The sequence below is a fragment of the Anolis carolinensis genome, chromosome 2 (genome assembly GCF_035594765.1).
Source record: "Anolis carolinensis isolate JA03-04 chromosome 2, rAnoCar3.1.pri, whole genome shotgun sequence".
NCBI classification, from domain to species: Eukaryota; Metazoa; Chordata; class Lepidosauria; order Squamata; family Dactyloidae; genus Anolis; species Anolis carolinensis.
The window spans coordinates 152,486,077-152,513,190 of record NC_085842.1 but is presented as its reverse complement, the minus strand read 5'-3'; the positions used below and the strand labels follow the sequence as shown (position 1 = coordinate 152,513,190).

Here is a 27,114-nt window from a genome sequence, read left to right as displayed (position 1 = left end):
CAATTCTGACTGAGACGGTGAAAAACCCAAGTTCTCCTCTTCATCTGGGACTACAGTGCCATGAACGGGACTACATGGCCCATGACTCATCACATCAGGCAAAACTGCATCTGGTTTCTGAAGTTGCAATATTATGCTGGTCTCCCCCGCTCCCAGGATTTTGGAATCCCTCTCTTTCCACAGACATACGTCATGGTGACATGTTTTGGAGATAGGGCCCAAGTCTGAACACAACATTCATTTATGCTTCATAAACATCTTATATACTGCTAAGGAGGTTGTTCAGGTCCTGAACCGGTGCTTGGTAGCTGAACCGATGCTTTGTGTTAATTCTATGTAATGTAACTATATGAACATAATGATGTAAATAAAATTCTGGTTTGTAAGGTAACTCTTTTATCTATTCTATTCACCTCTACCTTCTACTTTTTATTTTTCAGTGATTGGTTTTTTTTTTGGGGGGGGGGGCAAAATACTGTTTGCTTACACTTGAAAATTACCTGGGGCTGGCCCTGCCTAACTCCCATAGTTTACCAGACTAAATTGGGAGTTACTGTAGTCCATCAGAAAAGATGAATATGATCCTGGAACCTCCATTTCTCATAGCCAGCCTCCCAATCTTCCCTTAGGGCCAGGACTCAGAGACAGTAGATGAGATGTTGGATTGCTCCTTTTCTCACCCTTCCTCTATAATTACCTAACAACTCTTTTGGCTAGTAGTCAGTGAACACAGCCTTTACTACCACATTTTAGTTAAAGAGAGTACAATATAGATATCTAACTTCACCATTCAACATATCTTTCAGTATAAGAGATCAAGCCTAGAAGCATTAGGAATGTGATTTATTTCCACAATTCATGCAAGCTATAACCAAACTTCATTAGGAAAGTAGCCTTGATACTCTCCAGGGGTAACATTAATTCAGGGTTGTTGTTTTTTAAGAGAGATTCTTCACCAACTGGCATAAAACAAATGAATAAAGTTAGTATATGTTTTACACAATATACAACACAGACAACATCCAATAACCAACAGCAATGTAAGATAAATGCAAAACATAGTTGAGAGAAACAGAGATGTGTTTCCCTGCCATTCAGTGGCAGGCTGGAATTCAGAAGGAATACCTGAATCACAACTGTGGCATGGGAGATGTTTTACTACAATCCTGTCCCATATCATACTGGTAAACACACCACAGAGGAATCTTATATGTGTGGAGAATCACATATTATCTTCCATAGAAATGTAGTCTCTTCAGTCTCCCCACTAAAGGTTGCCAGTTCAATCCAAGCCGGGGAGAGTGTGGATGAGCTCCCTCTATCAGCTCCAGCCAAGTGACAGGTAGCCAACTGAAAAACTGCAATAAGACTATTCATTGTCAGAAAAATACCATCAAGTAGTAATGAAAAATAATTACTGAATTTGCCAATGAATTTGCATCAGATGCATAGGTCCCACCAAAAATGATGCTATAATGATCTGTTGGTTTTTAAAATAATATCCCCCGATAATGCCAATTCGGCAGGGATTATCTTCATTAATCATCTCACTTTTTCAATGGAATGATTAATTGGGACAGTCTTTGCCAAATCAGTGTTATTCCACCTTTTCAACCTCTTTTAAAATATCCCAGTTTCTCTCTCCTCCTCCTACTTTCCTCCGTGTTCAGTTTACATCAACAACTACAAATTGAGTTCAAAGTACAAAAGTAGTGCTCTCACTTAGTTAGTTCAACATAGGGAGAGAAAGAGAGGGCAGAATCTTGCCCTTCCTGGTGAACTCAGGCAAAACCAAACTGTTGCAGTGTCTGTGTTGCTCTTCATTAATAACTTTTGTCATCTTGAACACAATCTGATGTTACTTGGCCATATATGTCCTGGTTTTCAACTGTGAAATTTTAAATGGTGTCATGAAGGAAGTACTTTTGTGTATAGAAGCTCTAGATGTTTTCAATGCTGCTGATTCAAACCTGGATTCCTTCAAGGTCCTCCACCAAATAACACAGGTTAAGATTAAGTGGTCATAATTTGGACAACATACACACTCTGTTGGCCAAGTAGCAACAGACACTTGCTGTATAATTGATATTCATGTGTAATCTCTGCTACAGAGATTCACTTATCCATTAGCAGCCTGCCAAAACCTGAATGAGAAGTTGAAAAGATGCCTTGCAGCTGCATCTGTTACAAGAAAAAAGATAAAGAGCCAATACGTGATCCAGAAACAAGCCTTAACTGTGTTAGAAAACATGCTCATCAGGGAGCTCCTACACAGATTTCTAGTCAATCTTCCTTTCTGGAAGACATCCTGGAAGGTTACCCAAATGGACTGGGGGGGGGGGGGATCTGCCATCTATGCCAGAAAGGCAAATGAATTAAAACATTCAAATGAAGCCAGTTAATCTTAACAAAACAGAATAGCATAGAGGCAGGATTGCCTTACTTTGAGGTCTTTAAACAGAGATTGGATAGATATCTTTCAAGAGTACCCAGCCAATTTTAAACTATAAATTATAAAGTTCCATTTCATTGGTATGAATTATTTAAATGTGTTTTAATATATTGGTGTTTAATGGTTTTATCAATGTATTTGTTGTAGCCCAGCCTGAGGTTGGGCCTGTTCAACCTGTAATTATTGTTCCTACTCCTGACTCTGTGATTCCTCCTGCACCTGCCTTGCCAAGAGACTCTGGGTTGGAGCCTGAGAGTCCTATGCAGCCAGAATTGGAGGAAACTGTTGTCGCAGGCCAGCCAGAGTTTGGTTTGGAGGATTCTGGGAACAGGCACACAATGGTTCCAGGCCGACAGCTTGAACTGCATTCCTTGAAGGAGTCAAGGTTGGGCTTTCCATTGCCAGATGGGCATTCTAATGAGGATTCTAGTTGTGATAAGGCTAATGAGCTTGACTGAAGGAAAGTGATTTATCAGCAGAGGAGAGAACGGGAGGGTTTTCGGCACAGTCAGAGATTGCTATTGAGAAAAAATAATTCCACAGCAAAAGGCCTTGAGTTTACCTTTAAGAGAAACTGTGTTCTGTGACAGACTCAGAGGTGGCAACTTTGCTCATCAAGAGAGAGAGATATCTCTGCTTCATGCTCCATGTTCCTGTGAAATTCCATGTTAATTCTTGCAGCCTTGTTCATTGATTCTTGTTCCAGTCTTGTCCTTGCTTAGGGGGATTTTTGTGTATCCAGTTGGTATTCCAGTAATTTGCAGTTTGGATTTCTGTTCCAGCCAAGATCCTGCCTTGTGTTCAGCATTGATCCTATTCCTTGGACTAATCTTGGAGTGTTGTTTCCTGTGTTCTAGTTTTGTCTCCTGTGTTCCAGTTTTGTCTCCTGTGTTCCAGTTTGATCCTGTGCCTTGAACTAACTTCAATACCTTGCTTGAACTAACTTTGATACTTTGTTTGGATTAACTTTGATATCCTGTTTGGACTCTGTTCTTCTGTGTGACTTTTATAGACTCTTCCTACAAGAGGGCCTTCTCAGCCGTGGCTCCCCGACTCTGGAACTCCCTCCCCAGGGAGATTAGGTTGGCTCCCTCTCTACCTTCCTTCAGGAAACAACTGAAGACTTTGGATGTTTCGGCAGGCCTTTGGAGATACAGTCATTAATCAACCCCAGAGGGTTTTTAATAATCTATCCCGTATTTATTACGATTTTACCATTTATGTGTCTTAAATGCAATTTTTATCCTGTATTTTTGTTTTAATTGATATACTGTATTACTGTTTTATCTTTTTATAGTGTGATTTGTATTATGTTGCCTATGTTTTGTCCTATGTTGTTTGGGCCTCTGCCCCACGAGTCCCTGCGGGGAGATGGTGGCGGGGTATAAATAAAGTTTTATATTATTATTATTACAAGATTCTCAAGTACTTTGTTCTTATTGACTTTGAACTTTGATTTGCTACTGCTTGCATATAATCTACAACAAACAGCTTGTTTCCTTATATTCTGGGGCTCTAGTGGTTTTGAGGTGCCCCTGCAGCCTAGGGGTGCAACAGTATTTTAGTTATGTTGTACCCCTCCTCAACCCTTGAGGAGAGGTGCGTTAGAAATGGTGGTGGTGGTGATGTTGATGATGGTCCTCCTCCTCCTTCTGGATGGCAGGGAGTTGAATTAGGTGCCCTTGTGTCAATGCTTATATGAAATGGTCTTTCACACACCCCATCTCATACATTCCATGAATGCAGATGCATACAAACACACATTTTTGCTTTAAAATTAGCAACAGTTGTTCTGTTTCAAATCCCCCATCTATCTTAGCATCAGCAAGGAGAGACTAATTCCATGACCTTCTTGATAATGGTCCTTTTCTGTGGAATCTCACATGAAGAAAGTTATGGCTGCTCTCCTTAGAACAGTTGATGCTGATAGCAAACAGCAGCTTTATGTTGACTTTCAGAAGATCTAGCCTGAATTTTCGGCTACCTGTTACTAATCATTTATGATTGCAGTGAACTGTTGCTTTACGTCAGTTGCTCCTGTCACTGAAAATGCTTTTAAGCAGCACAGGAATCCTGCAGCTCTTAAATCCCATGTGGGCCTCAATCCACTTTTATGTAGCTCTTAGCCTAATTTCAGGCCCACTCACCACACACAAGTAATCAGTTCAGACCTCTGTCCTTTTCCAAGCAGACTTATACAAGAAAGGAGGATGAGAAAATGAGGAGTTAGATAAAAGATATGAAGGGGAGTCAGAAAAAAGAGGTGAAAAGGGATTAGATCAATCCACATTTTTGCTTTGACTCTACTGACATAGCTTCATCTGTGCCCACTGTCAGAAAGTTGCCTCCAACATATTACTCCTGAGGAAGTGCATCACTCAACAACAACAAAACTACATTATACTTGCCCAGCTCTTCTTTTAAGGAGATTTTTTTTTTCGTGTCAGGAGCAACTTGAGTCGCTTCTGGAGTGAGAGTATTGGCCGTCTCAAGGACGTTGCCCAGGAGACGCCCAGATGTTTTGATGTTTTTACCATCCTTGTGGGAGGCTTCTCTCATGTCCCCGCATGGAGCTGGAGCTGATAGAGGGAGCTCATCCGTGCTCTCCCCGAGTGGGATTCAAACCTGGCAGCTTTCAGGTCAGTAACCCAACCTTCAAGTCACTTAGTTCACTACGCCATCTGGGGGCATAGATAGATAGACAGACAAATCAGATAGATATAGATAGATAGATAGATAGATAGATAGATAGATAGATAGATAGACAGACAAATCAGAATAGCTGAATACACACATAGCTATTCTGATTTGTCTATCTATCTATCTATCTATCTATCTATCTATCTATATCTATCTATATCTATCTGATTTGTCTGATTTGGTGGAGGTGGGGCACACATGCACAGAGCGTTGATGGTGGTGGTGGGGCAGGCGTGGAGTGTTGGCAGTGGTGGGGGGCGTGCGCGGAGCAGTGGCAGCAACAGGGCGCATGTGCGCAGAATGTTGCCGGTGGTGGCGGGGAGCATGCACAGAGTGTTGGCAGCAGCGGTGGGGTGCACACGAAGCGTTAGTGGCGGTGCACGGGCAGAGAGGTGACGGCAGCAGGAACAGTGCCATGTGCGGTGACACCGTCCAGAATGGGGCCCTCAGGGATCCAGCTGGAGTGGGGGAGGAAAGAGGCCTGCCGCTCGGCTGGTGTGGGCCCTCGGAGCCAGGCCCTCCTTTGTGGTGGTTTTTGAGGCGATGAGGCGCAGGCCAGGCCTAATGGCGCTGCCTACGAGAGGCTGAGGAGGACACGACAGGACAGGCCGCATGCCTCAGCTGGGGCCCTTTTGTGCCTGCAAGGGAGGGAGGGCTGTGTGGCCTTGTCCCAGAAGCATCTGAGAAAACCCGTAAAACAGCAAGTCCACGAAAAGTGAACCGCGAAGTAGCGGGGGAATACCGTACACTGATTGAGGTATGGGAAAATGAAGTAAATAGCAATCAGAACAATATTGATTTGTGGATCAACTCAATTAAAAAAACTTAAAACATCTAAGAATTAAGGAACTATAATGGAAAATACTGACAAAATCGTACAGAACCCCATACCAATTACCCATATTACCAAAAATACAACAAAATTATGTTGGCACAAATGTGGTGGAACTGGAACCTTTATGCATATGTGGAGGGAATGTGACAAAGCACAAAAATTTTATAGGAAAATAAAGAGTGAAATGGAAGAAACATCCAGGCTAAAAATAAAACTTTCTTACCACAAAAATGGAAGGAAAAGATTGCAATACAGATTGGGCAAATATTATAAAATATATACGAGGAGCAGCACAAGCAACAGTTACGCTGGGGTGCAAAGAATACAAAAAAAGGAAATAAAAAATGGTATCTATATCTAGCTAACTACATGCTACAAGATTATATCACTGAAAGGAAATATATATATACAGAAATAATAAGGGGAACTGGGTCACGATCCACAACTTAGAATAAAAGCCAAATTGAATCACAAATGTTTCAGGAGAGAGATGGAGAAGGAAGCGGGCAGAAAATAAGGAGGAAGATATAAGTAGGAGACTAAGATGGAATTAGAAAGGAGTAGAAACTAAGTTATACCAGAAACGTATGTAATCTCCTTTACATGTATGTATTGATTTTGTTGCTTGAATTCTGCTGTAATATAATGGAGACACTTATATGCTACTTACACAATCCAATTAAAAAAATAAAAGACATTTATATATGTGTACTTAAAATTCAAGCATTAATTCAGGGGTCCACTTTAGATTTAGATGATTGTTTGAAAGGGCTGAGGAATGAACCTGTTTTCCAAAAGATCTCTCAAAGAGGCAAACAAGGTTTCTTGACAGGGAAATAATGTTCCCCAAAGAGCTATATTGATAAATAAAGCACACACCATCACTTCGTTGTATTGAAAATGGGTTTTTTACAGAGAAGTGTTGAACATTTAATTGACTTTTTCGGTAAAGGTTTGTTGCACTTTGATTGAAGATTGGGAAAACTAGCAGAGGTCTGATTCATTGATCTAACCCAGGGGTCCCCAAACTAAGGCCTGTGGGCCGGATGCGGCCCTCCAAGTCCTTTACCTGGCCCCTGTCCTCAACTTTAGACTTAGGGTTGAACTAAGTCTACCTGGTCTTTGGAGGTCTCTTTGCTTACTTATGGCCTTATGAGATCATCTAGTTGGTCTTTGAAGATCTCTTTGTTTAGCTATGGCCTTATGAGACCATCTAGATGGCTTTTGGAGGTCACTTTCCTTACCTATGGTCCTATGAGACTGTCTAGATGGCCTTTGAGGGTCCTTTTTCTTACCTATGGTTTTATGAGATTGTCTAGATGGCCTTTGGGGGCCCTTTCCTTACCTATGGTCTTATGAAACCATCTAGATGGTCCTTGAGGGTCCCTTTCCTTATCTATGGTCTTCTGATGGCCTGATGAGATAATCTAGGTGGCCTTTGAGGGTCCCTTTCCTTACCTATGGTCTTATGAGACCATCTAGATGGTCTTTGGAGGTATCTTTGCTTACCTATGGTCTTATGAGATCATCTAGATCAGGTGTCCCCAAACTAAGGTCCTCCAAGGTAATTGACCTGGCCTCTGTCCTAAACTTTAGACTTAGGGTTGACCTAAGTCTGAAATGACTTGAAGGTACTTAACAACAACAATCCTAATTTTGGACTATTTCATCCTAGTCTGGCCCCCAACAGTCTGAGGGACTGTGAATCGGTCCTCCACTTGAAAAGTTTGAGGACCCCTGGTCTAACCTATGAAGCGGAGCCCCCAGATGGCATAGTGGACTAAGTGACTTGAAGGTTGGGTTGCTGACCTGAAAGCTGCCAGGTTCGAATCCCACCTGGGGAGAGTGTGGATGAGCTCCCTTTATCAGCTCCAGCTCCATGTGGGGACATGAGAGAAGCTTCCCACAAGGATGGTAAAAACATCAAAACATCTGGGCGTCCCCTGGGCAACGTCCTTGCAGACGGCCAGTTCTCTCACTCCAGAAGCGACTCAAGTTGCTCCTGACACGAAAAAAACCTATGAAGCCTCTGTAGCGATAGGAAGGCTGGAAAAAAAAAGAATATTTTCTTCTGCAAAAACAATAAGCAAAACAGTTCTTAAAGCAATGTTCTAAAATCATAATGTTAACAGCAAACTGAAGTACTCCAAAATCTACGTACTATGGTTCAGAAGGTAACAAAGGCAATTGCTATGGTTATTTTATGGATTATTAAACCAGCAGCACATTTAAGAAAATACCATTGCTGCAGAGCACGCAACAAATCTAGCAATTTAATCTGGTCCAGGAATGTTCCAGACATATTGGTGTCACATATGACACACGACAAAGCCTTTTTGTAGCACACTATCTGTCTCCTTTTGCCTCAGATTCCTTCACTTTCTGCATCAAATGAAATATGTTTGCATATTTGAAAATATACCCCCATAAATCAAGAAACAAAAATTTGAAAGCTGTTTTAGTCAAATGTATGTTTTATTTTTGGAAATTCATGAAGGTCAATGTGGAGGTTCCAAGCATATGCTATTATTCTGATGCATTATTACGGAAATGATTCATTATTCTATGATTGTATAAATAAATATGTATAGTTTAATATAATTATTACAACACCAGCAGTTTACATATACAGTGGGGGTTTTCTCAGTTAAATGTACTTTCTGTAGAAGTTGACAACAATGAACCACAGAAGATATCAACTTTAGATATTAAGACATGACTCTCTCTGTGTTTCCCTCTTAACTATGTAATAATTGCTGAGTTCATTACTGTAAAATGTGTATTTCTAAAACTAGATCATTTTTGTTTTTCACAATGCTGTTTAGTTTTCAATTGTAACTCATTGCTTTATTCATTTTTCTCTTTGGAAAAGCTGCCTGAGGATGCAAAAACATGCAAGTTACATCTCCCATCATTGCTAATATTTTAAGTATTAGCTGACTACAATACAAGGTGTTTATACTTATATGTCAAAACCACAGTCCCAAAAGCATAACGTTATATTTTGACTAATTAATACCCCTAGGGTGCACAACTCAGAATCCATAGAACTGTTACAAAGAAATCTGCATTGCTAAGCAATGCCAGAGTTACACACACACTGAGACACACCGGTAATATGTTGTCAATGTGCTTTCTCGCTCTCAGACTCACATGCAAACTGCAGAACACTGTTCATCTGCTTTCCCCATTACTAACTGACCCAACATTTCATGACAAAGGATGTGGTTTCCGAGTACCTTCTCAGCTCACAGGGATTCAAGGAGCAGCAAACTACAGTGGAAGACTTGTCCTATATACTTCAGGTAGAAAACTAGAACTTTGAATCAAAAAATCAATCCAAAAACCTTGGGTCAGTGTTTTCATGGGTCAATGTGAATATTGTACTTTAACTCTTATTTTTTAAAAAAATGATCTTAGTCCATCTTGGGAAACCTAAAAGAAGCACTAAGCCCCTTCACATCATGGAACAATTTCTGGCCTCTTTGAATGTCTGGTTGCAGAAACAGAAGTCGCAGCCAGAGGCATCTGGCACCTGAGCCAGCATTGGTGCTGACCCTTCTCTGTGGAATGATCCCCAGCTTATCCATGGATCACATCAACATTCATAATTTTGGCCCCAAAACCTACCCTCAACTTATACATGAGACGCATTTATACCTGAGTATACACAGTGTGTTAAAGCGCTGAGCTGCTGAACTTGCGGACCAAAAGGTCCCAGGTTCAAATTCCAGGAGCGGAATGAGCGCCCGCTGTTAGCCCCAGCTCCTGCCAACCTAGCAGTTCGAAAACATGCAAATGTGAGTAGATCAATAGGTACTGCTCCGGCGGGAAGGTAATGGCGCTCCATGCAGTCATGCCAGCCACATGACCTGGAGATGTCTATGGACAATGCTGGCTCTTCGGCTTAGAAATGGAGATGAGCACCAACCCCCAGAGTCGGTTTCGACTGAACTTAATGTCAGAGGAAACCTTTACCTTATACACAGTAGATTCCTCTGAGATCAGCTTCCTCTATGGCAGTGGTTCCCAACCTGTGGGTTCCCAGGTGTTTTGGCCTTTAACTCCCAGAAATCTTGTCCAGTTTACCAACTGTTAGGATTTCTGGGAGTTGAAGGCCAAAACATCTGGGAACCCACAGATTGAGAACCACTGCTCTACGGATGCATCTACACCGGGTACGGGCAAACTTCAGCCCTCCAGGTGTTTTGGACTTCAACTCCCACCATTCCTAACAGCCTACTGGCTTTTGGAAATTGTGGGAGTTGAAGTCCAAAACACTTGGAGGGCTGAAGTTTGCCCATGCCTGATCTATACTGTAGAATGAATGCAATTTGACACCATTGCCATACCTTGATGCTATGAAATACTGAGCACTTTTTGGCAGAGTAGGCTAAAGATTTTGTAAAATTACAAATTGCATTGAGTGATGGCAGTTAAAGTGGTGTCATAGCTGCACCCTATGTCTCATGACAGACATGCTTGCAATCAGCCTCAGTTGACTCTGTGAGTCATACGCTCTCAATACCACAGTAGTCTCTAGTTCTCAGAAAACTAAGGATACTTATTAAAATGGAAAACAGAGAAAGAAAGGGAAATCATCTGTTGACATGAAAGAGAAACGAAGGTCTTATTTACTGCCATGAGCTAAAAATGAAATACTGTAAGTGAAATAAGGCAGTTACCTTGCCTTTCACTCTAGTAGTTTTGTAAGAATCACAGGGAAGGCAGCTAGCTACGCATATGTTGCGTATATCTGTGGCCCCAGTCAAAGCCTACAGCTAGGGACCAGTTATACAGTATTGTTGTAACAATGAGTTTTCATGTTTAATTACAGTGTCCTGGGGAAATGGCTTCTAGGAGAAGTTGCCAGGATCGCCCAGGGCACTGATATACAGCTGAAAGGGACATGGGAGTTTTATTTTATAATCAGTACAGCTAAGCTTCCCAAGTGAGTTTAGATCAACAGTCCAAGAGATAAGGGCATGAGACCATCTGTCTTGTAGTGGGAACATCTCAGCTCACATGTCCTCACTTCCAGTCTAGTTGGGGAGGGGGGCAGGGGTATGTTAACTGCATTTTTTTTTTTTTTGCATTTCCCATGACTTCTAGAAGATTACAATGAAATTGCTCTTTGCAAAGCAAGGCCTTCTTTGTAAGACCTTGGCTTCTTAATCACTGGCCATCTGTCAAGGGTGCTTTGAACGCGATTTCCTGCCACTTGGCAGGGGGTTGGACTGGATGGCCCATGAGGTCTCTTCCAACACTATTGATTCTATGACTGGGCTAAGATTTATGCTTTGACTCAATCTAACAGGTAAAAGTGTGCTATCTCAGACTAATAAACTGCAAGTCAATGGGGTGGATTTGCCAAAGCCATTTAACCATTGATAAGGCTTACTTTACCCCAGTAACACATGATGGCTTCAATATTTGATTAATCTTTTCTAAAGCCTTTAAATTGATTCCATTCCAGCTGAGAATATACAGCCAGTCAAGATTTGAAAAGAAAGTAATGCATATCATTTTGTCCTTTTTCTTTCTCCTGGAAAAACAACTCCAAACACAAAATTTTTCACAGACTTCCATAAATGTAACATCTCCAGCCATGAAGGCTTCGACAACTGATCTATTATTTCTTACAGATTGAAAAGTCAAATTCTTCTCTTGAAATTTTAGAAGAAATAAGGTGTACCAGAGGTAAAGTTATTCCTCAAGTAAAAAAGCACTGAAACTGGTCACCAGTAATGCACTACTCAGTATCAGAAACAAAAAAAAAATTGCTCACACAACACTGACATTTACCTCACTTCTCCCGCAGGAGGTACCAGCTCAAGGCAGAGCATGACAAATGTTGCCCAAGTCCTTCTGATATCTCACGCAGGAATAATTAGCTCTCATGGACTTATGCAAGAAATGCTAACACAATAAGGCAAACAAATGAAGCACAGCTAGTAACTGAGGAGAAATGATAAGGACAGCAAGCAATGTAAATTAAGAGAAACAAAGGTGTGCTACTTACCCCTGCTGCAAAACCCAGACTGCCATCCAGGATCCGTCTCTGCAAATTAAAGAACTCAAGATTAGAAATTGCTATAAAAGACAAGACTGGGCGCCTTACTGTGTCCAGAGTTTAAAACCCAACCAGAATTCAGCTCAACACTTAAGCTATAATGTTCAGAAATATCAAGACACGTGTAACACAAAGCTGCACATGTTCAGTTGTGGATAGGACAGGAAACCTAGCTCTTGAATATTTTCTTTTCAACCTCACTCTGATTTGCTCGAGCATCCAACATTGTGTGAGATGCTTACTGTATTCCCACCTAACAAGTAAAAAGCTTGAGACTCATATGGGAATCCACGACGGAGTAGGGCTTTCAGCTCAGCTCTCCAGATCAACTCCCCTAAATACAGTCAGCACGCCATATCCATAGTTTGAAAATATTTTTAAAAATTAAAAAAAAAACATTGATTTTTGCCAAGTTATATAAGGGACATTTACTTTGCTGTAGTGCACAATGGAACTTGGGCATCCAAAAATCTTGGTGGAATTAAACTCCAGCAGATACCAATACCCCACTATACACATGCATATTCACAAAACCCCTTTGCACAATCAACAATATTCAAAATGACAGAACATAACAGAGCTCTTTTTCAAACATCAACATTCCAAGAAAAAACACTTCACAGTTATAATGCCTACAAAAGAGCTCTTCTAAACAGAACAATTGGATTGTATCATCAAGCTGTATTTTGTACCATGTCATTTGAGTCAACACCTATGTCTGAAGAAGAATTGAAGATGCAATGAAGTATCTTTGGTGTCAACATGTATCTGTATCTCCCCTTGTTATGCTTCCAACCACACATCACCGAGGCTTTTCCAATATTAGTTCATCCTGTATAATGCATTTGATGTGTTTCTGTGCTTCTTTTTACATGCAATGAGTTCTTCGTATCTGCTGGAGTTTGGTTCCAGGATCACACATGGATACCAACATCCATGGATGCTCAATTCCCATTATATACAACAACTAGCTGTGCCCGGCCACGCGTTGCTGTGGCGTTGTCTGGTGGTGCTGGTGAGAAATTGTTGAGGTAGTGGTGGATGGCCATCTGTCAGGAGTACTTGGATTGTGTCCTCCTGCATGGTAGAAGGAAGTTGATGTGGATGATCCTTAGGGGTCACTCCAAACCTTAGGATTGTATGATGATATTATTATTATTATTATTATTATTATTATTATTATTATTATTAGTATTATTAGTATTGAGAGGCTGGGTGGCCATCTGTTGGGAGTGCTTGGCTTGTGTCCTGCATGGCAGAATTGGGTTATACAATTTGTTGTATAACATGATGTTTGGTGCTTAATTTGTATAATCATTACCTAATTTGATGTTTAATAGGCTTTTTCTGAATCCCTTCTTATTATCCAACATATTCACTTATCCAACGTTCTGCCGGCCTGTTTATGTTGGATAAGTGAGACTCTACTGTATATTTATAATCTTATATTATCTGCTTAGAACTGGATTATATGAGGCCCCATTCTTCACAGCTATATAAAATGCACACTGAAGTGGATTACAGTAGAGTCTCACTTATCCGAGCTAAACGGGCCGGCAGAAGCTTGGATAAGCAAATATCTTGGATAATAAGAAGGGATTAAGGAAAAGCCTATTAAACATAAAATTAGGTTATGATTTTACAAATTAATCACCAAAACTTCACGTTATACAACAAATTTGACAGAAAAAGTAGTTCAATACGCAGTAATGTTATGTTGTAATTACTGTATTTACAAATTTAGCACCAAAATATCACGATATATTGAAAACATTGACTACAGAAATGGCTTGGATTATCCAGAGGCTTGGCTAAGCGAGGCTTGGATTAGTGAGACTCTACTGTATATGGCAGTGTGGAGTCAAGATAATCCAGTGCCAAGCAGATAATATAAGATTATAAATGGGTTATATAGCTGTGTGGAAGGGCCTTGAGTCTACACTGCCATATAATCCAGTGCAAATTAGATAATCTGTGGGAGAGGCCTAAGTGAGGCCTAACTGTGCCTGTCCCCTGGGCTGAGTATGTTGCTAGGAGACCAAGTAGGCAGAACTTAGCCTTGTAACTGGCAGCAATTGGATAAAAACAATTTTTGCTCTCCCTCTAATTAGGACTTTATTTTTCTTTTATTTTTGTTGTATCAACCTAGAGCCATGGATGATGGGTTGTGTTGTCAAATTTAGAGGTTGGGGGGCCTGTAGTTTTGTTGTTTTGTCCACTGCCCTGATGCCATCACTCTTTTATATATATAGATATACTATAAGGGTGTCCCCTATATAAAATGGCAAATTCAAGATTTTTGTTTTCCTTAATATTTTCAAGCCATGGGCAGTTGAATCTGTGAATATGGAGGGCCGATTGTATATATGTATTATTTGTTCTCTCTACACATAACTCGCAGCTGAATGCAATAAAGACTCCATTCTACACACTCTGTTTTAAACATAAGACAGAACAATTTATGGTTTCAAATCTACCCAGTCATTAGTTTACGCCTAAGAGTCCCCAGTGGCGCAGTGGCTTAAACCCTTCTGCCGGCAGGACTGCTAGCCTGAAGGTTGGCGGTTCAAATCCAGGGAGAGCGTGGATGAGCTCCCTCTGTCAGCTCCAGCTCCCCATGTGGGGACATGAGAGAAGCCTCCCACAAGGATGGTAAAACATCAAAACATCCTGGCGTCCCCTGGGCAGCGTCCTGCAAACAGCCAATTCTCTCACACCAGAAACAACTTGCAGTTTCTCAAGTCACCCCTGACACGAAAAAATTTGTTTATGCCATCAATGGAGCTTGACAAAGTATTTTACATAACAGGGACAAGCTTGCGTATGTGTTAAAATTATTTGTATACCCTCAGATATAGGAAAGTCCTTCGTATCCAACAAAGTCTCTCAATACGCATACTATGAAGTCATGGAAATACCAGACAGTTGTAATAACTTTTTGGGAACAGAGAAACATTTATTAAGTGTGTGTCTAATACAATGCACCTTTACAATACACTCCTAACAAAGCTTAAAGCCTGATTTAGCTTAGTGGAACCTACTTTAGAGTAAACTTGTCTAGGACTATATATGAGCTGTACCAGGTTTTCTTTTTAACTCTGAGGCTTGGTTTGTGTAATTATAATCCTTCATCTTCTTTTTTTTTAGAAAATTATTTAATGACTATTATAAACACATTGAAAGCTGCTTCTGGATGGCTCACAGGATATAAATATGCAAATAACAAAGTAGATGTTTCTGTGCTTTTAAGTGGAAAAAGTTTAATTAGAAACACAAAAGCTCCTGCGAATATGAACTGCTTCAGTGAAGATCTCTTAAATTTAGTACTCCTTTCTTCCAAGCAAGAACAGATTAATGATCTGCCCGCACATCTATTATTTTAAGGACTTATTCCACCAAACTGGCACATCTTCACCACCCAGTCCTAATAAGAATTAGGAAGCTGAGACGAATACCAGCCAGCCAAAGGAAAAAAAGGAGAATTTCCTTTAAAACACTTGTGACTGTTATTATTTCCCATCAGGTTGATTGCAAATAACTGTAACCCTATAATTGAAAAAAAAATCCAGGGAGTGTTGGACTAGGACTCTTCAGAACAGGGTCTGGCCATGATAGCAAAGAAAGTGGAGTGATAGTCACATTGGGAGTCCAGGCTCTTCTGGACTCTTGGACCAGTTCTTAAACACACTTCTGGAATGACCTTAATGTATTCCAACTAGACTGGAACATACTTAGTCCTAACCTAATACTGGTTTTAAACCACATCATTGCATGTGTTGCAATAGCAGATTTCTAGATTAGTTTAGTGTTTGCACCTTATTTTATTTTATTTTTTGTTATTTAATATTTAATGTTTTTACTTAAGTGATATTTGTCTTTATGGTTCTACAGTAGCACAAATCCTATGTAAAATCATACTATGTATTTTGGCATTAATATTGAAATCTTAAATATATACAGAACACAAACTTTGATAAGCCACACGTTCTCAGCCTCAGGCTAAGTCTATACTGCCATATTACCCAGTATCTTATCCGAGATTAGGTATTGGATAATATGGCAGTATAGACCCAGCCTGAGGTCTATACTGCCTTTGAATTGGATTATATGAGTCTACAGTGTCAGACAATCTGGTTCAAAGCAGATAATCTGGATCACAAACTGGATTATATGGCAGTGTAGAAGGGGCCTCAGAGGAAGGCAAAGATAAACCCACTTTGAACAAATCTTGTCCACCTCAAAAAACATAAGGTTACCACTAGTCAGAAATGAAGGCACACCATAATAATGAATTTTTTTAAAAAGGAGCGTCTAATCATCAACTGCCTACACAGGTCTGGCAAATTCAGTACCATGGCTTCTCTGACTGAATCAATTCACCTACACCTTTCTGCTTTTTCTACCTCCTTCCACTTTACAAAGGATTATGTTATTTTGCTATGAGTCATATTATCTTATATGTCCAAACTGTAACAAACTTAGTTTAGTTCTCTTTGCTTTTAGAGACTGTTTTGACCTGATTTGTTCTAGAACAAACGACTTGATTTCCTGCCTGTCAGTTTTTTTCACTGTCTGGCTTATACCCAAAAAGAGAGGTCAGGAATATTACATTCCAAGTTAATCCTGCTAAGCCATGGCTTCCTGGGTCAGGGAGCTGCTTTAAAAAGGGACCACTGGGGAAGTCTTGGGACCTCAAAATAGCTTTACTATGTTGCCTACAAACAGCTCCTTCCCTGTTCAGGGGAAGATCTGATTTTGATTTATACTGGTCAGTTTTCATTAAATATGTTCTAGAAAGTGAAAAAGGTAAACAATATAACCCTGTTGGTCAGGAATTTTGGATATGACATTGGTTTAATGGTTGAATTATAAATTTTATGGTAAATGAAATGATACTTGTTCAGGCCTTGGGGGTTGTTGTTTGTAAAATGTTCACTGTTTCGTGTTCTGTTTCACTGTAAGTTATTAATGTATGTAAATAAAAATTAATATATCTTTTAAAAAACTGCACTTTCCCTACCATTATAGCAAGTGAAGTTACACTTTACAATAAGGTTAAGATTAAAAACCAGAATGTCATTAGCCAGCAGCTTCTTGGAACTTCTTGTCTGTATTGTCAAAAGGATCAAAGGTTCTCAAGAATGGGCTCTGTTGAGATGAACTGCCATATGTTTTTCAAAAGCCAAAGGGAAAAACAATTTATTTGGAAATTGAAAGGAAGCTGTTCCAACAGAAGCTGAGTTTCTTTTATTCAGGAGAATGGAGATGAAGCCATAACAACAACAACAAAAACCTGGCAGAAGCTACTTCCAAATTATGAAAAATCTTCTGGGTTGAAGCTGACACCACAATAAACCTGTCAGTCTCTATGATGGCAATAGCACTGTATTTGCTATAACAGACTAACTTGGTTATGCTTACAGGTCTCTATGAAGAATAAAACTTGGAAAGTAATATCTCTAAGAAATATATATTTTAGATTCTGTCTCATTTTGAAATGGTTTTATATATGTATTGTTTAGTTCAATATTTTCAGCAGGTTTTCATCTATATTGGAGCTACTATTTTGTAAGTCTCAAGTCTCAGAACAGGTTCACATTCCCTTATCCAGAAATCTAGAATACTCCAAATATCGATTTATTTGTTTTTGGGCTGCCAGTTACTCCCACCTTTGCAGAAAGGGGGCTAGTCACACATCCAGTGATGGTGGCTCATAACAAAGTGGCCATCCTGGAAACAAGCCAGGAGACAAGTGCAGAGCATCTCCATTAGCCATTCCCTGCATCCAGCCTAGAAATAATGAAGAAATCTCATAGGATGAAGGAAGGATTTGTGCTGACAGCTGGAGAAGTTGCTGGGGTGTCAGCTTTTTGAAGGCCTTGTGTAAGCTGAATCTTTCCCATGTACCTTCCCTTTGTTCAGCCTCTTTGAAGAAAAACCCAGGGCTAGTCCCCTTTTCCTCATTCACTAAGTATATGCTAATATTAGCATTCCAAAATTGAAAATCTGAAAAACCCCTGCTCCCAAACATTTGAGATAAAGGAGACTTCGTTTAGAGAGGGGGAAAGCAGAATAAATAATAATAATGTATTATCAAAAAAGGCCACCCATGTAAAACAGATAACAAGGCAAACTTGTTATTCCCCAGATGCTGGACAGCAATTTTCATCAGTCTTTGATGGCACAAGTCATGGTGAGGAAAAAAAGGATGCTACAGTTGGGAGTTCAAGATTATATGGTTACCACTCCTGATTTAACACGTGACTTATTTCCTTCTCTGGGACTATTATTTATCCTTGATTTCTCTGTATCCCATAATTATACTTGTACTATGCACTCACATCTCCACCAGTGAGACTAAAGTTCAAGTGAACTGGTTCTCCATCCACTGTTTTTTGGTTTTCACTGTGAATGGTGAACTGAAGCATAAGACTCACCTGTCCACTGGAGAAGACAAAGACAAGTGCCGCACCAGCAGCCGTCAATCCCCAGGTCAAGAAGGTTCCTAGAAGTGCCTGAGACACCGGGCTGTATCCCAATAGCATACTGAGGACTCCAGGTTTTGGTGATCTAGGGAAGAGGAAAGGCAATTAGACAAACAATCACCAATATTAAAATCTAAGTCATTCAAAACTGCATCACACCACTTCCCAACCTGATTTTCACAGATTCCACTTACCCGTTGGTCTCATCAGATGCTAAGGTTATTAAATTATTCACCTAGTTTTCTTAAACCCATTTCTAGAGGTATTTCAATAAAAGAGGCGGTGGGGCAATATGTGTAAAAGTCTCACCCTTCTTTGGGAAAATGCTCAGACACACCCGTTTTTCAGCACAATTTCAGAACAATTTCTCTGTTATAAAAAGGTAGTGCCAATGTATTCCTGTGAGCAGTTCCTAGAAAGGAAATTCCTTTCGATATCTCAGTAAGACCCATTTCTGAGTAATTACAGCTTTGAAAGATTGGCATGGGGATAAATGAAGCTCATAAAACACTCCAGCCAAAATTTGGCATTTTGTCTTATTTCAAGCAGATGCAGTGAACCAAAGGGAACTTAGAAGTCAGCAGCACCTCTGCAAGTTCAAGTGATTTAACTGATCTTGTCTAATAAGGGCTAGTAATTGGATTTAGACCTTTATGGCTTACAGTTAGAACTCTGTATCCATGGATTCTGCATTCACATATTCAGCAATCCACAGCTTGAAAATATTTTTAACTACAAAAAGTAAATCTTAATTTTGCCATGTTATATATGGTAAGGGATACCATTTACTATGCCATTGCATATAATGAGACTTGAGCATTCACAAATTTTGGTGCCCTGACATTTTGGGGGATCCTGAAACTAAGCCCTGGGGAATACCAAGGGTCCACTGTAATTTCATTCAGGAGATGTAATGCATCTACACTGACACATCTTCCTGCCGTTTAGAGACTGAATCTGTCCACTTAAGGCTGTTGTTGATGATTCTCAAGTGATCTTATATGGAGCCCCTGATGGCGCAACGGGTTAAATTCTTGTGCCAACAGGACTTCTAACCGACAGGTCAGCAGTTTGAATCCAGGGAGAGCGAGTGAGCTCCCACTGTCAGCTCCAGCTCCCCATGCAGGGGCATGAAAAAAGCCTCCCACAAGGATGGTAAAACAACAAACATCCGGGTGTCCTCTGGGCAACGTCCTTACAAACAGCCAATTCTCTCACACCAGAAGCCACTTGCAGTTTCTCAAGTCACTCCTGACACAAAAAAAGTCATCTTATAGCAGCCTTCTGAATGTTGGTCCTCAAAAAGCTGTAATCATTGGCGGCCCTATTCAAGTCTTGCAAACACAGAGCTGTGGCTTCTGTCTCTAAAACAGCCTTCCAATTTTCCAACTGCCTTCTACCTTCTGTCTTAGAATGGGACAAGTTACATACATGCAACATGGCTATTCATGAGGAAATACTTTAACCACATATATTCTGTATAACATAATCATAACTTACAGAAATAATAGAGAGAATGACAAGTCATATTGAAGAGACGACTTTCCCTTACTCTGCAATGTTCCTATTAAACCCACAGCTAGTCTTTCAGGATATAGTAAATATGCTGAGTACTGTGCTGTTCTTGGTTATTTAATTTTAATTTTTTAACTTGTACTGTTTTTATGTATATGTCAACTGTTGTTTTTAGGACTTTGTCCCCATGTAAGCTGCCTCAAGTTCCCTCAGGGAGATGGAAGCGGGATATAAGAAATAAATTATGATGATGATGTTGATGTTGATGATGATGATTATTATTATGATTGGAATGATAGCCAGGGCTCCTTTTCCCCCACACAAAGATTACCTAACTCCAACTGTACTCCATATGGGACTCTTGTAGAGATGAACAGGCACCTAAATAGCCTCTAAGCAAGTGAACTCTCCTTTCTCTGCCAATTCAGCTTCCCTGTACAGAGGCCACACATGAAACTGAGCATGCTGCCAGGATGTATGAGGTGGCCAACTGAAGTAAGGAAACTGATGCAGGAACCGAGCAATGGGGAATGCCTTGCCACAGGAGGCAAGTGTGTATCCTTCCCTCCTCTCTTTCTGCCAGCAGATTTTAAAAAAGTTATTATTTAAACAAGGATTTGCAAACTACGTGGCACATAGACACTTCCCTAATGGGATATGTGTGCTGCATTGTTATTGCTTTTCCACATTCTTGTGTGATTTTATATTGATTTAAAGAATGTATGTGATTTTATATTGATTTAAAGAATTTACCTACATCCAACTTACAAACGAATCACTATTGAGAATGGCGGTGAGACAACAGGAAGTAAGAGGAAATATACCCCTCGGAAGGGAAATTCACTCCTGAAAGGGTTATGATGGGGAAAAGGTGTCTCCGCTGGAGCTTTATCACCAATCCTTGTGTAATTTTTGCCTGTGTGGTTGTATGCCTGTCCAGTGGAGCCCACAATGTGGATCTGAGTCCCATCAATTCCTTCTCCATCGGCCTATTTCTTTAAACAGACATGTAAAAGATGAACAGGACTCAAATTCATTGCTTCCCGATTCCTTTGCTGTGTATTGGTTATTTATCTAGCTACATGTCCCATCATTGTCCCTGGCTGGTGAGATGTGACAATGTCCTCCAAGAGAAGAACTGCATGTGTGCAATTGCCCACCAATTGTATATGTTCTATTTGTGTGTTCTTCCTCTTTACACTGAATTCCATCTTCTGTGACTTGGACTTAATGCTATCATTTTCTATAGATTTCCTTGCAAGATTTGTTCAGTGGGTGGTTGTCACTGCCATACTGTGAGACTAAGCAACTCTTACTTGCCCAATAACACCCAGGGGATTTCCATTGATGAATACGGGCCCAAATCATGGAGTCCAAGGGTCATCATCCAATACTGAAATCACAATCCCATCCCATATCGACCACATTCAGAAATCCTCATACATAAGACTAAGTGCAATTAAGAAGTAGAAAACAGAAGAACTCATGTGCCAAATCAAGCTCTTGGCAGAGAAACACAGCAGCAGACACTGCTCATTGACAATCAAAATATACAGGTTAAGCATCCCTTATCCAGAAATCCAAAGTTTTCCAAAATCCAGAACCATCCACATTTGCTTTCTGATAATTCAGTGTACACTACCTCGGTTTCATACACAAAATTATTTTAAATATTGCTATCATTATTTCCAGTTGGAGCCCCGGTGGCAAAGTGTGTTAAAGCACTGAGCTGCTGAACTTGCAGACCGAAAGGTCGCAGGTTCAAATCCCAGGAGCGGAGTGAGTGCCCGCTCTTAGCTCCAGCTTCTGCCGACCTAGCAGTTCGAAAACATGCCAATGTGAGTAGATCAATAGGTACTGCTCCGGCGGGAAGGTAACGGCGCTCCATGCAGTCATGCCGGCCACATGATCTCGGAGGTGTCTACGGACAATGCCGGCTCTTCAGCTTAGAAATGGAGATGAGTGCCAACCCTCAGAGTCAGACATGACTGGACTTAACGTCAGGGGAAACCTTTACCTTTACCTATCATTATTTCCTTCGGTCCATGTGCATGTTGTGTATATAAAACCTAAATGAATATCATGTTTATATTTGGGTCTCATTTCCAAGATATCTCATTATGTATGTGGATCCAAGTCCAAAATCCCAAACGCTTCTGATTCGAAGCATTTTGGATAAAGGATACTCAGCCTGCAACACTAAGGTCCACTGCTTAGTCCTCAGAACAAAATGTAAGCTTCAATTTTGGGGAATATTCTTGTGTGTGTAATTCATCAAGAATATCACATTCTTCACAATCCTGAAAACGTATATCCAAAAAGGAGAGTCCTTTCCACATCCCACTCTGTGTATGGCTTATACCTGAGGAGATAAGTATAGGATTTGTCATAACTTTGAGGAGCCACCTATGGTACAGCGGGTTAAATAGCTGAGCTACTGAACTTGCTGACTAAAAGGTCGGCAGATCAAATCCGGGGAGCGGGGTGAGCTCCCACTGTTAGTTCCAGCTTCTGCCAACCTAGCAGTTCGAAAACATCCAAATCAATAGTAGATCGATAGGTACTGCTCTGGCTGGAAGGTAAACGGCACTCAATGCAGTCATGCTGGCCACATGACCTTGGAGGTGTCTTTGGACAACGCCGGCTCTTAGAAATGCAGATGAGCACTAACAAGGGCTGTAGCCAAGTGGGTAGAAGGGATTCAACCCCCCCCCCCCCCAAAAAAATTCAGGTTTTAAAAAAAACTGGTTTACTCATGAACTTTTACTCAAGACCAGTCTGGCTGAACTGTTTAAAGCCCCCTCCCTAAAGTGGATTTAAAGTGGATCCAAACTCTAATGTGATGAGGTCCTCTACGTCAGGGGAAAATCTGTACCTTTACCATCACTTTTAATCTTGCAGGGTGCATCTACACTGTAGAATGAATGCAGTTTGACACCACTTTAACTGCCATGGCTCAGTGCTAAAGAATCCTAAAGAATCCTGGGAGTTGCAGTTTTACAGACTCTTCTCTCCCAAAGTGTGCTGGTGCCTTGTCAAACGGCAACACACAGGATTCCATAATATTGAGACCTCACAGTTCAAGTGGTGTCAAATTGCATTTTACTATTATAACGTAGATGCCCTTCTAAAATAATTGAAAGATGTGGGCACCAGTCTGCACACCAATGAATGAATGAGCCTGCTTGCCACGTTGTGCAATGCACACTCAAGGCTGATATAAACTTTTTACACAATCGTGTTGTCGAAGGCTATGGACTGAGTTTTACACAATCATTCCATAGAGTAAAGCAATATACACACTTGCCAGCCAAAGCACTTAGATCTAAAACTAACCAGCTGCAATCCCAGTTCATTTTCTTTTGAAAATAAATTCCTATACCATGCCAGATTCCAGAACAATAGCCAGATTCGCCTGATGTTTGTTTTCAGTGCACCCCCTGCCTTAAACTTCTGGTTCCAATCAGAACCCATCCCATTGAAAAAATATTAACTCACTACATGCACCACTCCTAGGACCACCCAGGCAAGCTCTCCAATTCCGGCAGCCACTTCCTGGTTCGCCTGCACACGTGTCTCTCAAACAGGCGGAGCCCCACCCACTACAACTCTTCGGCCAATGAGAAACCAGCAAGGAGGGATGGGCGTAAATTCTGTGTTACACGGCTCGTGGTGCTGTGGGAAGTGATGCGGGAGGCACAGCAAATGTCAGCGTGAGCAGCATTTCCCTTCCTGGAGGACTAAAGGTGCACTGTGGAACTCATCCACACTGCGGAACTGATGCAGTTTAACACCGCTTGAACTGCGGAAGACTATGGAATCATGGGAGTGGTAGTTTCACAAGTTCTTCACCTTCTACCCAAGAGTGCTCACCAAACTATGCCTCCTATTATCCCACTGCATTGAGACATGGCAGTTCAAGTAGTGTCAAACTGCATTAATTCTGCCATGTAGATAGCTGCACCCCTAGAAGTTTTTCCCCTGCATATCTCTCATCCAAAACACTCTGGATTTTGGATTACCTCTATTGCATATACAGTAGAGTCTCACTTATCCAAGCCTCGCTTATCCAAACTTCTGGATTATCCAAGCCATTTTTGTAGTCCATGTTTTCAATGTATCATGATATTTTGGTGCTAAATTCATAAATACAGTAATTACTACATAACATTACTGCATAACATGTTTTGGTGCTTAATTTGTAAAATCATAACCTAATTTGATGTTTAATAGGCTTTTCCTTAATCCCTCCTTATTATCCAAGATATTCGCTTATCCAAGCTTCTGCCAGCCCGTTTAGCTTGGATAAGTGAGACTGTATGATAGTAAAGGTAAAGGTTTCCCCCTGGCATTAAGTCCAGGTATGTCCAACTCTGAGGTTTTGTGCTCATCTCCATTTCTAAGCCAAAGAGCCGGCATTGTCCGTAGACACCTTCAAGGTCATGTGGCCAGCATGACTGCATCGAGCGCCGTTATCTTCCCATGGCTGTATGGCCATGTTCCAGAAGCATTCTCTCCCGCCCACATCTATAACAGGCATCCTCAGAGGTTGTGAAGTCTGTTGGAAACTAGGCCAGTAGGGTTTATGTGTTTGTGGAATGTCCAGGGAGAAAGAACTCTTGTCTGTTTGAGGCAAGTGTGAATGTTGCAATTGGCCACCTTGATTAACATTGAATGGCCTTGCAGCTTCAAAGCCTGGCTGCTTCCTATCTGAAGAAATCCTTTGTTAGAAGGTGTTAGGTGACCCTGATTGTTTCATGCCTGGAATCCCCCTGTCTTCTGAGTGTTGTTCTTTATTTACTGCTCTGATTTTAGAGGGTTTTTTTAATACTGGTAACCAGATTTTGTTCATTTTCATGGTTTCCTCCTTTCTGTTGAAATTGTCCACACACTTGCGGATTTCAATGGCTTCTCTGTGTAGTCTGGTGATTGTTAGAGTGGTCCAGCATCTCTGTGTTCTCAAAGAATATGCTGTGTCCAGGTTGGTTCATGAAGTGCTCTGCTATGGCTAACTTCTCTGGTTGTTAGTCTGCAGTGTCTTTCAATGTCCCTTGATTCGTGTTTGGGCATCGCTGCTGCGTTGGGTGGTGTCTATGTAGACTTGTCCACAGCTGCATGGTATATGGTAGACTCCAGCAGAGGTGAGAACATATTTATTACTGGACTGCTGCAAATAATAATTTCATTAGTTTTCAGCTTCCTATACTAATTAGAAACAGTACTTTTACAAAGACACAGCCTTGCTTGTGTGGGTCCATGTAAAAAGCATCTTGTGGCACCTTTGAGACTAACTGAATTAAATTGGAAGCATGAAGCTTTTGTAGGCTTAAGTCTACAAAAGCTTATGCTACCAACTTCTTTCAGTTAATCTCAAAAGTGCTACAAAATCCCTTTGAGTACATCTGTCTGCATTCTCCTATCAAGTAATGATAGTAAACATCAGATCAAGTGGACTAAATTACCAAAAAAAGTTCATGGTTTACTTCTAGCTTCTGAAAACATGAGCCTCGCATTGGTGACAGATACCCAACATCTTTCAAAATTAAAGTATTTTCTTGAGTAAAAACACTTATAAAATAAGGTGAGTTTTTCTCAATGTTGTGAAATATTTCTATTTCAGTATATGCTTATTGATTAGAATGTGCTATGTTCCAAACTGCATTACATGGCAGTGTAGATGGGGCCCAAATCGACATGGGAGCCAGCATGATGTGGAGCAGTGGTTCTCAACCTGTCGGCCCGCAGATGTTTTGGCCCTCAACTCTCAGAAATCCTAACAGCTGGTAAACTGGCTGGGATTACTGGGAGTTGTAGGCCAAAACACATGGAGACCCACAGGTTAAAAACCACTGATATAGTGGTTTGAGTGTTGCATCAGGTCTATTGCAAACCAATACCAGAGGCCCCTTCTTCACTGCCATATAAAATCCAGATTATCCACTTTGAACTGGATTATATGGCAGTGTGGACTGAAATAATTCACTTCAAAGCAGATAATGTGGATTATCTGCTTTTATGATATGTCTTTTATGGATGTGTGGAAGGGGCCTGAATCTCTGCTCAGCCATGAAAATTCACAGAAGGCAGTTCATACTTCCCAGGAATAAAGTTTGCCAAGAAAACCCTAGAACAGGATCATGTTGTGAGTTGGAGTCAACTTGATGGCACATAATACATGTGTAATCTAGATGCTCTTTTGAACCCTGGTCTTTGGGAACATTATTCATTATTGTTTATATTTCAGTGTGTTGCCGGAGGCTTTCATGCAATGAATGACCTTGATTAGCATTGAGTGGCCTTGCAGCTTCAAGGTCTGGCTGCTTACTGCCTGAGGGAATCCTTTGTTGGGAGATGTTAGCTGGCCCTGATTGTTTCCTGTCTGGAATCCCCCTGCTTCCAGGTTGGTTCATCAAATGCTCTGCTATGGCATTTCTGCGTTTGGTGGTCTCTATGTAGACTTGTCCACAGCCGTGTGGTATACGATAGACTCCTGCAGAGGTGAGAGGATCCCTCTTGTCCTTTGCTGAACGTAGCATTTGTTGTAGGTTGTGTTTCTTCATCAGCTTCCCTTTAGATTTATATTTTGTCATTACCTTACATAGTGCCTTGCAAATAAAATGAAATAGTAGTTCTTCTAGTAGTCATCAGTAGTGCTACTATCGATAGAAATGAAAATCCTAGTATGATCAAATCAACTCTAGTCCACAGAAGGCTTACACAATAATAAACTGTCAAGTTGTTTCTATCTTTAGAAATTATAGCTCTTTCCCTGTAGTGAAAATGGTTTTTAATTAAAAAGTATGCCTGGCTGGGGGATAGCGGGAATCAGATAACCACATTCAAAGACGCACAAGGACCCTCTATCATTAATAATTATGCAGAAAGGGACATGTTACCAGGTGTATCTTCTTTCAAGCCTGAGGCATGGAAGGGAAAAGATTAAGTGTAAAGCAGTTAATTGTGATATATATTTTATAATTTTGAAAATTGGCAATAAAATAGCTGATAAACCCTTCTTCCTCTGGATTCTTGTTGAGTGGGAAAGTCTTGAATA

General features: G+C 40.7%; 1 protein-coding gene across 3 annotated transcripts in view; it reads right to left on the bottom strand.

Annotated features, from left to right (window-relative positions):
• The window catches only part of slc39a11 (solute carrier family 39 member 11), a 432,840-nt gene extending 409,163 nt beyond the window's left edge, over positions 1–23,677 (bottom strand). For all 3 annotated transcript variants that reach the window (XM_062970859.1, XM_062970860.1, XM_062970861.1), the window contains exons 1-3: positions 23,559–23,677; positions 18,498–18,630; positions 12,010–12,048 (exon numbers count right to left, since the gene is read on the bottom strand). In XM_062970859.1, coding sequence (XP_062826929.1) covers positions 12,010–12,048; positions 18,498–18,605 — 147 coding nt within the window. In that variant the 5' untranslated portion in view covers positions 18,606–18,630; positions 23,559–23,677. The remainder of the gene's footprint in view (positions 1–12,009; positions 12,049–18,497; positions 18,631–23,558) is intronic.
• Positions 23,678–27,114: the final 3,437 nt, after the last annotated feature.